Source organism: Bufo bufo, chromosome 2 (assembly GCF_905171765.1).
Source record: "Bufo bufo chromosome 2, aBufBuf1.1, whole genome shotgun sequence".
NCBI lineage: Eukaryota > Metazoa > Chordata > Amphibia > Anura > Bufonidae > Bufo > Bufo bufo.
Genome location: NC_053390.1, coordinates 606,297,188 through 606,309,631, shown reverse-complemented (window position 1 = coordinate 606,309,631; position 12,444 = coordinate 606,297,188). Strand labels below are relative to the sequence as shown.

Sequence of the window (12,444 nt, the reverse complement as noted above, 5' to 3'; positions counted from 1 at the left end):
CTATACTTTTATTCTGAAAGACTGAGAAAACATTTATAGAGAATGAGAAAATAAATAGGAAGAAAGAATTTAAAAAAATAATAAATCTAGTTGCATAAATTAAAAGGACTGAGTTGTATCAAGCACTTTCTGTAATAATAGCATGCTTCTTTATTTGAGTATTGTGCCATGATGCGCTATGTTATCTGTATAGTGCAATGTTCTAATACTAAGAGATCATCACACAGAAAGAGACATGGAGGCAAGGCTGTTAATTCTTTTATAAGATTCTGAGATTTTCTGTACATGATAGATCCTTAATAACAAATGAATTAAAGGGGCTTTCCGGCACTTAGATATTGATGGCCTGTCTTCAAGATAAGTTATTAATATCAGATCGGTGGTGTTTGACTCCCAGCTGTTCGGGGCAGCCGCCGATGCCGGAAACTATAGAGTAGACAGATCCTAAAGGTTCCATCCACTGTGTACTGCCTTGCGAAGGGTACAGAAGCTCAGCTCCCATTTAAAGAATTGGGAAATGATCTGCAGTACACCAATATCAGAATCTACACAGTGGATGGAGCATTGTGTTCACTGCATAGTGTCCAGCGCCAGTGGCTGCCCAAAGCAGCTGGTCGGTGGGGGAAGCCAGGTGACAGGTATCTGCCATCAATATCTAAGTCCCGGAAAACTCCTTTACCACAATGGTAATATGTCACTGGGCCGTAAATGATAACCCCTTTTCTGAAATCACTGCGTGTTCTGCACCTATTGGCAGAAGCCGCACCTCACAGACTTCCTGTTCTTCCTGCCTCCTTCAGTAATCCTTTGGCTTTCTGGTCCATATCCAAGAGAAATTAGCTACAGGAAGCTTTCATTTTGACCAGAATTATATGCAAATATCCAATACCTGCCAATATCTGCAGAGCATTAAGCAATATCGGAGAAAAGAGGCATCATTTGGAAACTTCAGCTGTAAATTCCAGTACCATGCAACTATTATTTGATTTCCGATGGTATTACAATGTACCACCAATTATAAATGAAAACTCAAGTGCTGCAGTACTTGCCAGAAGCCCAAATGCATGTTTCTCTTAGATTCCACACCCAAATTTAGGCTGTGACCACATGGTGTCTGTCTCTTATTATTATGAATATGCTGGAATCTAAAAATATATGCAGTGCCCAGCACTACATAGAGTAATACAGTCTGACCCGAAGGTAAGTATAAAGTTGCTAGAGCTAAAGGTGTTGCTTTCACCTTTTTTGGTTGTGAAAAGTCACAACCACTTTGATAGCATTGAAAGGTACTTATGCAGTGCAGATTCCACTTCATGAGTTGTGATAAGCGGCAGGGACAATATTTGAATTTGCGATATTTCTTGAATATTCTAATAGCGAATTTTTATTGTGAATTTTCCATGCAAAAGGCTACACTAATAATTGAAAGCAAGATCAAAAAGATGCATCGCACTCACCATCCATGTTCATGTTCCCGCTTCTTTATTAGTGGTTGCAGAGTTACATGCAGGGGCAGACTCACATGGAGTATAAGTTAACAGCGACGGCCGTTTCGCGGTGTGACCGCTTCCTCCGGCTGTTTGATTCACTCTGTGGATCGTGTGCGCGCTGACCTATAGCATTATAAGGGGGAGGGTTCAACTGACCCATCACTCAAAAAACACTGACGTCACACCAGCAGCGCACACCTGAAACACATGTGCATCGATACATTAGTGCAAATTTAAATACAAAGGTAACAAAGGTGAAATACAAGTTACAACAATTGCAGAGTATTACAAAAGGTGACACAAAGTTAATATGAATAGCAGAAATGACATTTAAGTCCTCTGAAGATGAGCTAAATAGAAAAATATCAATATATAAAGATACAAAAATACAAAAAGTGTATATATACATATGTATATGGTTACTGTAACCCTATAGTCAGTGATACAAATGAACAAAGACGCATGTATAACGCATCCTATTCAATGAACACTGACAAATCATTGAGTTCATTAAGCCCCAAACACCCAGTCGCATCTGTTTTTATAATAAACCGGGCTTCCTTCTGGAGCAGAATACGGTGTCTGTCGCCTCCCTGAGGCAATAGGGGTTCATGCTCCAAACCCGCAAATCGCAGGGCACTTGCATTTCCTCCATGTTGGCACCGTATATGCTCAATTAGGCGAGTACATCCCTTGCCTGTTTTTATTGAGTTACGGTGTTCTCGTACCCGCTCCATTAAGGATCTTTTGGTTTTTCCTATGTAAAAGGATCCGCACACGCAGATCAATGCGTAAACTACATACAAGTCGTGGACTTATTGTTTGTGCCAGAAATGTAATGCCCCAAGCGGTGGAGTTGAGATGTTTCGTAAACTCGTCAATTGAACTGAGATCCCCTTCCCAGATGAAAATCGGGTCGTTGATGTAACGGCGATAAAAGATTATATTCTCTGTCCAATAGCCAGATCTATAGATGAAAGTGTCCTCGAAGATCCCCATAAAAAGATTAACGAAACTTGCAGCAAAGTGCGTGCCCATCGCAGTATCTTTAGTCTGTAGCTATATGGTGTCTTCAAACTTGAAAATATTATGGGTGAGAATGAAGTGGATACTTTTCAAAATTAACATTTTTTGGTATGGTGGTTAGAGGTTATCTGCATCTAAAAATTGTTTAGTGTAATTGATGCCCAAGTCATGCTGGATGTTTGAGTATAGAGCTGTTACATCCAGAGTGAGCCAATGGTATGTGTCCTTCCACTTGATGTTCTGTAGAAGCTGAATTAAAGTGGGGAAGTCATTCAGGCAGTGATGAGCGGCATGGCAATATTCAAAATTCACGATATTTTGCGAATTCGAGAATTCATGTTCTCCAGTCATTGTTTACTTGATTGTGAAAATAGGCAATGTAATATATTTGCAATGAATTCGCAATAAATTTGCGATTAGAATATTCAACACTATTCGTGAATACGAATATACAGCACTATATTTTAAATATTCGCGAATTCTCGAAGTGGCGATATTCATGATTAAAATTCACAATTTGAATATTCGCGCTCAACACTACATTCAGGTACGATGGTAGTTGGACCACATATTTCTGCAAAAGGATATTGACGTAGTGGGATAGATTACATGTAAGTGAAGAAATGCCTGAGATGATGGGCCGGCCTGGTGGGTTGGAGATACTCTTGTGGATCTTTGGTAGATGATAAAACTTAGCAATAACTAGATCTGTGATGTGGATATATTCATACTCCTTCTTGCTGAGGATGTGGGTTGCAGAGTCGATAAGGGTTTTGAATAAACGTTGGTGTTCTCTCAAGGAATTGTCATCCAGTTGTTGGTAATATTCAGTGTCGGAGGGTATGCATAATGCTTCCTTGATATAATCAAGTATCTGTACCTGAAGAAGGGGTTTTCATCCCCGAAACACGTTGTACCACTTGCCTAATAAAAATTCTGGATCTCAATCAAACCATTGGGTGGTTTTTGCGCCGCAGGACCTTATCATTTGTTGATACATAGACACACAGCTATAGTCATACCCAAAAGAGAGGAAACAGTAAATTAAAAACAGTAGGTGTGCTAATTAAATACAAAAAACTAAGATTTAAAAGTAAAATTATGTGAATTGCACTAAAATTACATTTGCTTCCTTTGGATCTAAGCTATGATAGACAATTAATGTGTAGGTTGTATTATTCAGAGCTGTTAAGCAAATGTATTTTTACTGCAATTCACATTATTTTACTTTTAAATCGTAGTTTTTTGTATTAACTACACCTACTGTTTTAAATTCACTGTTCCCGATCTTTTGGGTATAAATATAGCTGTGTATCATGTCCATTTTTGTCTGAAGGGGTTAATTCCCAAAACATGTAATTGAAAGAAAATAAGCCAATCCATAAAGATCCTTGGTTTGGGGCCTGTGTATTTACCTTTTTGGGGGCTTTTACTTCATTAGTATCAATAGGAGGCTGAGTGGCCAGCAATCCCTTCTTGACTTTGTATCCAGACAGATGACACTGGAAGCTGCAGTGGGTGTCCAATCATGGTTTTTCCCCATACGGTGGGGTTAAACTGCGAACAGACCATGGCATTCAAATTGAAAAACCACAGCACACACTAAACCAAGGAATACATAGCAGCATTTTCCTTTTGCAAAATATAACTTGTGAACATATTCTTAAGAGAAGCTGGTACACCACTACCCCAGACCCGGAGATATCATGCAACACCCTTTAGGCCTTATGCTAGGTATAGCACAAAATATAATTTTTTTCTGGAGTATTAATTTCAGAAACGTGCTAATGAAATGAAACTATTATAGATTACAAGCAAATGGTGTACTGTACTCTACAATGTTCTCTTTGAACACTTAAATAGGAAGTCTCCTTTGAAGCAGTGAATATACTTACAATGATAATGAAGCCATACCATATCATTGATATTCTACTTACATGTAGACCTGTTAAAATAAAGACATGAAAATCAAAGACCTGTTCACGTCATTTCATGAATAAACATTTATGACAGTACTATATATCACCGTCATGGTGGAGATTGGGAATTCCCAGGTGCCTGCCTTCATCAGAACATTCCTTGACCTCTCTAGCTTCCACCCAACAATTTGTGTGTATCAAGAATTGACACTCAAGGCCTCGCACTGTGCAGGGGTTATCCAGATCTGAGCCATGGGACATAAACACCTTAGATTGGATAAATAGTGCTTTGAACCACTCTTCAGGTCTACTGACATTTTTGTTGGTACTGCCTGGAACTGCTTAACTCATCCATTTTAGGCTTTAAAGGAAACAAGCAAGGGAAATGTTGCCATTTAGAGCCACAAGAGGGTACAAATATGTCCTAGAATCAAGTTATAGTCTATTCACTTGAAACGCATTTCTCCAGAGTACATTAGGAATAACTAGTTCAAGTAGAATTGCTCTGTTTATGGTTTCCATGATTTTCTTCACTGCATCAAACTACATAAAACATATCTCTGACTAGATGCACAATGTTAGTTAAATATAGCGCAGAAGGCGAAATTGATTATAGTAATTAAATGTGATGTTTCTAATCCAGATGGCAGAAATGTTCAACAGATGTGTGGAGATGTTGACACTCCTTAAGAATGAAGTGTATCAAAGCAGCAAATTGAAGAAAAAAAAAAAAAACTACTAGCCACAGAAAAAATGTTCATAATTCACTCTTTACTGGACTGCCATATTTGCCTAGCATATCGCTGCATGCATTCATATGTTGTTAGAAAACATCAGGCAATGGGAAGAGGAGCTTTGATCCAGCCCAGCATGTAGCCAGTGCGTTCTTTTGTTCTTTATGTGAAGTTTTTAAAAGCTCAGATCTCTGCTCTCTTTTTCGCTCTTTTCGTAAATGAACATGAACCTCAGGCTGGAAGAATGTGCCTCCTTTGACATAGTCATGCTGTGCTTTCCTGATGTGTCAGGGTAGTGCTTTCTATCCATGGGCTGCATATGGTAATTATGATGCTTATCTTGTTTGCAGGTGAGCGCCCCTACCAGTGTCCTTACTGTGACAAAGCCTTCAGTAAGAATGACGGATTAAAAATGCATATTCGGACACATACTAGGGTAAGTCAGGACTCATACTTATCACTAGGATAAGAAATACTTTGTAAATTACTATGTGTTTATGTCAAGTTTATTTGTGTCCTGTTGGCCGGCTATATATATAATAATCTGCATAAACCGGTCATACAGGTATAAAGCAAAGAGAGTGTGAAAGACAACAGAGCTGTATAAAACAGTTTTGTCATGCTGGTAAGGTTGGTGGGCTATAGGCTGTAATTTTGAGACAATTTTGTGAATGCTCCTCGAAGATACAAGTTTTCAAGTTATGCCCAAATCTACCCTTTAGTGCTCATTCACATGACCGTGGTTTGGTTCCGCATCCGAGCCGCATTCAATGGAGCCGCAAAAGATGCGGATAGCACTCCATGTGCTGTCCGCACCCGTTGCTCCGTTCCGTGGCCCCACAAAAATGATAAGTTATGTCCTATTCTTCTCCATTTTGCGGACAAGAATAGGCATTTCTATAAAGGGCCGTCCATTCCACAAATTGCGGAAGGCACATGGGTGGACCGCAAAACACGGCACGGTCGTGTGAACAAGCCCTTTTGAAAACAAAATATAAACTGGCCTATGGCTTAGAAATGAGCATCAGTTGAAAACGCACTTTGTGGGTTTCTTAGCAGAGTGAATCAATAATCTGCATCTAAGTATTTAGGCCTCCATTACATGTAGAAAATATGACTCCTTAAAGGGATTCTGTCACCTGGATTTTGCCTATAGAGCTGAGGACATGTGCTGCTAGATCGCTGCTAGCACATCCGCAATATACATTCCCCATAGCTCTGAGTGCTTTTATTTAGGCAAAAAAAAGGATTTTATATATATATGAAAATGAGGCAAGTAAGGAGCCCAAGGGGCTGTTACTAATGTTTCTGTAGCCCAGCCACACCCACTGTGAAGGAGCCTAGCACCGCCCGCATCTTCCGAATCTCCTCCTTGCTCCCCGAGGTCACCAAGTTAGAGCTCCGTAATCTTGCGCATGCACGAGTATGCAGCATGTCAGTGCCGGCATAGTGTTCCTTCCCTGTGCTGGCATCAGCCTCAGGGAACGAACTGCGCATGCGCTAGCTGCGAGATTACAGCGCTCTAACTTTGTGACGTTCGGGAGCAAGGAGGAGATTCGGAGCATGCGGGCGGTGCTGGGCTCCTTCACAGTGGGCATCACTGGGCTCCATAAACGTTAGTAACAGCCCCTTGGGCTCCTTACTTGCCTCATTTACATATATATAAAAACGTTTTTTTGCCTAAATAACAGCAATCACAGCTATGGGGAATGTATATTGCGGACGTGCTAGCGGCGATCTAGCAGCGCATATCCGCAGCTCTATAGGCAAAATCCAGGTGACAGAATCCCTTTAAAGGTAATATATGTAGGAAATATGACTCCTTAAAGGGGGGGTGTTGAAAAAATTTGTATAATATTGTCATAAGAAATATGATTAAAAAAATTACCAACCAGTGGAAAACCTGGAAAATCTGGGAAATTTGTTACCGATATCGACAAGATTCCACCTTTCATTTTTCAGAGCTACTTTGGAAAATGAAAGGGTCATTCTGATTGGTTGCTGTAGACAATTACCGTATTTTTCGCACCTGCCCATAACACCTAGGTTTTAGAGAAGGAAAATATGATCTATTTATTTTTTAACCAAAGGTGTGTTAAAATAATGTTGACACATTATGGGGGGGGGGGGGAGATCTGCTGCTGACACAATATTATGGGGGGATCTGCTGATGACACCCTGTTATGGGGATCTGCTGCTGACAATATTATGGGGGGATCTTCTGTGACACACTTATGGGGGATCTGCTGTGATGTACTGTTATGGGGGGGATCTTCTGTGACTCACTGTTATGAGGGGATCTGCTGTGGTGCACTGTTATGACAGGATCTGCTATGATGCACTGTTATGGGGGGATCTGCTGTGATGTACTGTTATGGGGGTAATCTGCTGTGACGCACTGTTATGGGGGGAATCTGCTGTGATGTACTATTATGGGGGAATCTGCTGTGACACACTGTTATGGGGAGAATCTGCTGTAACGCACTGTTATGAGGGGATCTGCTGTGGTGTACTGTTATGACAGGATCTGCTATGATGCACTGTTATGGGTGGATCTGCTGTGATGTACTGTTATGGGGGGAATCTGCTGTGATGCACTGTTATGGGGGAATCTGCTGTGACATACTATTATGGGGGGGAATCTGCTGTGACACACTGTTATGGGGGAGAATCTGCTGTGACACACTGTTATGGGGGAGAATATGCTGTGGCGCACCGTTATGGGGGGATCTGCTGTGGTGCACTGTTATGACGGAATCTGCTGTGAGGCTCTGTTATGGGGGGGTCTGCTGCTGACACACTTGTGGGAGGGGGATGTCCAGTGATAGGCTTTTGTGGGACACTTTATGAGGAGGACACTCTAGGTACCTTTTGTCAGTAGTTTAGCTGCACTCCAGAGAATTTTTCACACCAGTACAGTCACCAAGGGACACAGGTACACAGGTCAGGCATGTGGGAAGACGTGAGGGCAGAGCAGCCATGTGTGACAGGAAGGCCTGCTCCTGCCCATCGTCTGCCTGCTCCAGTGCACCAGCCCCTGGTCTCCCTGCTACTGTTTATCTGCTGGCTCAGACACTACCTCCAGCCGCAGCACATTCTTTCAGCCTCCCCCTGCCGGGCTCTCCAGCAGCACATTCCTCCAGCCCCTGCCGCACTCACTCTGCAGACAGAGTAAGTCAGTGAAAAGACAGATGTCAGGTACATTGCAGGCTGCTATCCCTATGATGCACAGCCTGCGATGTGCCGGCAACATGCGCCAGCCATTTTTTCCCCCCTGCACTGTATTCGCCCCATAAGACACATTAACATTTCCCCCCCACTTTGGGGGCAAAAAAAAGTGCGTCTTATGGGGCGACAAATACGGTAAGTCAGTTTGTCAATTTTCCTTAGCACTAGTTTTGATAAATGTAATCCACAGAATGAATTTTAAAGGGGGTTTCCCATGATTAATGTAAAGAATGATCATCAGAAATCACATAGAGCATACTATCTCTTTCGAACAAAGCTAGAACCAGCTTTGTACCTCATATGGATCCAGAGATCTCTCCTCAATCTTTGCACCAATTGCTCGGCTAGATTTATTTCAAGGAGGTAGCTCACAGGGCATGTCCTTTTTCAGGGCTGTATCCTTTCTGCTGAAGTTGGTGGCAGTTGAAGGATAGACCTGAAAATGTTTGTCCACCTCATAGCAAACAGTAGGTGGCACTTTATAGATGCATTTTATTGAATAAATCAGTGACTATAGTAAAATTTTTAGTACATGAAATCCCAAAAATATTCAGATCCAGGTGCTGCTTTGAAAACTGTAGAATATTTTTCATGGGACAACCCCTTTAGATATTCATATACTTCTGTGTGTATATTATTAAAAGCATATGTTCAACTTGAAGAATTAGTACCAAAAACTGAATCAGATCCTTATCTACGAGGATTTACAGCATAGAAAATAAATACTAATAAATTACGTGCTTAGTTTTGAAGATCGTAGCTGAGAGATTCACAAATTTCACACAAATTCGATTCGGCCGGTACACTGAATTTTCCGAAAAAGATTAGATTTGATCCAAATTTATTTGCAGCGAATCACGTTAAAACAGCTATTTCCAGTCTGCACAGAGTCTGTATAGTGGTGTAGAATACTGTGCCTTGCAGTAACATGCATAAGGAATCTGCTGTGGTGGTGAAACAATACTGTCAGTATGACACACACATGACAGGCGTCGCCGTTAGAATCACTGCACACTTCAATTATTTGGGCAGTTATTATGGGGCCAAAACTGACCAAATAACTGAAGTGTGAACTCAAGTGTGAACTTACAAGTCGATGTTAGCGCCAGGTATAAAGAACCGTGCAGAGACCCAAGATCCTACTGTAGCGTGAAAGAACGCACTCCTTTTACACCATCATCAGCTGATTCCACATAGATGTCTACATAACCTGTTCTATTAAACGCTTATACAAGTAGAGCCCCCCTGACAGAGTGGAGACTGGAGAGGGTGTCAGCAGTAAGTTTGTGTTGACGTTACTGATTATTTTGCCCTTCCTCTGATCCATCAGAACAATAACCCCTCAAAATACTGATCCTGTCTGTTGAGCATCCGCCTTCACTCAGTCAGCATTTGGTGAGTAATCCATCAGTATTGCTAAAGCCCAAAAAAAAACAGGAGCGGATCCAAAACAGAGATGACTCGTGAATGGAATCTTTGCATGTCTTCTATGTTTTGTACCCACGCTAGCTTTTGGCCACCAAATCATAAGCCAATTCTAATGGGACCATACAGGCCTTACAGCTGCTGCACAGACAGGATCTGTTGTGCATCTCATTTTTAATTTTTTCTGACAGATCAGAAGAAGGGTCAAATAAATAATGATGTCAACCAGGCCAAAAAGGCAAAATAGTGGCCCAGTCATAAAATGGGGAGGGTGGGAGAACAGCTTTAGAAGTCCACAGAGTGGCCCAATGACATAGTGCTGAGATAGCAGCAGCATGAGGAGACCACGGAGTGGCCCAGTGGCATATTGGGGTGGTGGCAGCAGCAGAAGCATGAGGAGGCAACCGAGTGGCCCAGTGACATAGTGTTGAGTTAGCAGCAGCATGAGGAGGCCACAGAGTGGCCCATTGCCATAGTGTTAACTTAGCAGCAGCATCAGGAGACCACAGAGTGGCAAGGTAACATAGTATGGAGGTGGCAGCAGCAGCATGAGAAGGCCACAGAGTGGCCCAGTGACATACTGTTGAGTTAGCAGCAGCATGAGGAGGCCACAGAGAGTTCCAGTGACAAAATGATGAGTTAGCAGCAGCATGAGGAGGACAGAGACTGGCAAGGTGACATAGTGTGGAGGTGGCAGCAGCAGCATGAGGAGGCCACAGAGTCGCACAATGTCACAGTGTGGAGGTGGCAGCAGCAGCATGAGGAGATCTGAGTGGTGAGGTGGCAGCAGCATATGGAGACCACAGAATGACCCGGTGACAGAGTGGGGAGGTGGGTGGCAATAACAGTACCTGTGATGGTGGGTGTTAAAAGGAGCACTTGGCATCAGATATGTGGCATCAGGCGGGTGGCAGCATCATAATAGTAGCTGAGGCAGGTAGCCAGAAGAAAACAATCTCTTTTGTCAAGGTTTGAGTGAGGCAGCATGGATGATCTAATCTGATGCATCAGGCATTGGTGGGTGGAAATCCTGGCTGATCCATGCCCGATTCATCTTGACAAAGGTCAGTCTCTCCACATTTTGGTTGGACAGGCGAGTTCTCCTTGGGGTAACTATGGCCCCCGCCGCACTAAACACCCACTCTGATGCCTCACTACTGGCCGGACAGGACAGCTTTTCCAGGGCAAACTCGGCCAGTTAAGGCCACAAATCCAGTTTGGCTGCCCAGTAGTCCAGCGGATATTCAATGTCGGGTGGCAGGGTGCTGTTCAAGTATGCCACCACCTGCTGGTTCAGGTTCTGCTCCAAGTCTAGCTGCTACTGCTGGTCAGTAGTTTCTTCACTATGTGGGTGAAGAAAGCTGCTCATCAGCGACTCTAGACTCAGGCTGCTGGTGCTGCTGTCACTTGCAACGAAGTCAAAGATCCAGTCAACCAATCAAGAACCTCTGGGTTGCTGGTCAAGACTCGACCGCTAGCTGACATGTGGACCCCTGCTGCCACCCCCCCTTACTCTGCTGCGACCTGTGCCTGCGCCAGAATCATTTACACCTCTGACACTCCCATGTGCAGGGCCTGTCACTTCTCTGTCTGACATACTTTTAGCTGAACTAAATAAATTAAAAGCAAATTAAATTTAAAGCGCCAAATATATTTTTATTTTTTTACTGAGATTAGCAACTAAAGTCATTATCGACTCTAGACTTAAGCTGCTGATGATGGAGCTGGTACTGCTCCTACCCCCCTAGCCTGCCACAGCAGCTATGGCACTGGAACGAGAGTGCTGTGAGAGGATGGACAATGGTGCAGATAATCAGCGGCCAACTGACTACATAGGGTGACTTGATAGTAGTTCAGTTTGTCCGCCCTTTTCAGCGGATGTAAAAAGGCCCCCATGGTGGAGAGTCAGTAGTCATCCCTCTGCTGAATAGTGACAATTTGGCTGTCACTATGCAAGCAACTGAGCATGCATCGGGCCATTTGAGCAAATGACTCAGAGGGACTCCCTGCCTCCATCTCCACTGCATACTGCCACGGTGTGTCTGGGTCCTCTGCCTCCTCTTCCTCATCTCTCTCTTGCTCCTGTGGCTGCTCTTGTTCCTCCTCTCCTGTCACCTATGTAGAAAAACCACCCATTTCGCTAACACATTGCTTGTGCTCCATTGCTTGTGCTCCTCCTCCTCCAGTTCAGCCCCCACAGGGCTCATGTGGCCGTGAGATCTAGGCACCACGTCTCCAGTCCCCTGACCAGCCAGATTTATCAGCATCTTTTCCAGGACATGAATCAGTGGAATGACGTTGTTCATTCAGTAGTTCTGGCAACTTACAAATAAAGTAGACTCCTCAAAGGGCACGAGCAAATGGCAGGTGTCACGCATGAGTTGCCACTGGCCAGCATCAAAGTTACACAGGGGAGTACCTCTGTGCTCCTGTATCATCAAGAAATCATTTATGGCCTTTCTCTGTTTGCATAGTCGGTCCAACATATGGAAGGTGGAATTCCAACGGGTAGAAACGTCGCATATCAGCCTATGTTGGGGGATTCCATTCTGCAGCTCAAGGAGGGTGTGCTTTGCGGTGTACGAGTGTCTGAAGTGAATGCAAAGTTTCCTGGCAATTTTT

General features: G+C 43.1%; 1 protein-coding gene across 7 annotated transcripts in view; it reads left to right on the top strand.

Moving 5' to 3' along the window:
- Positions 1–12,444, top strand: part of PRDM5 (PR/SET domain 5) — a 284,272-nt gene that overhangs the window by 219,768 nt on the left and 52,060 nt on the right. For all 7 annotated transcript variants that reach the window (XM_040418393.1, XM_040418396.1, XM_040418395.1 and 4 more), the window contains one exon: positions 5,520–5,605. In XM_040418393.1, the coding sequence (XP_040274327.1) occupies positions 5,520–5,605 (86 nt within the window). The remainder of the gene's footprint in view (positions 1–5,519; positions 5,606–12,444) is intronic.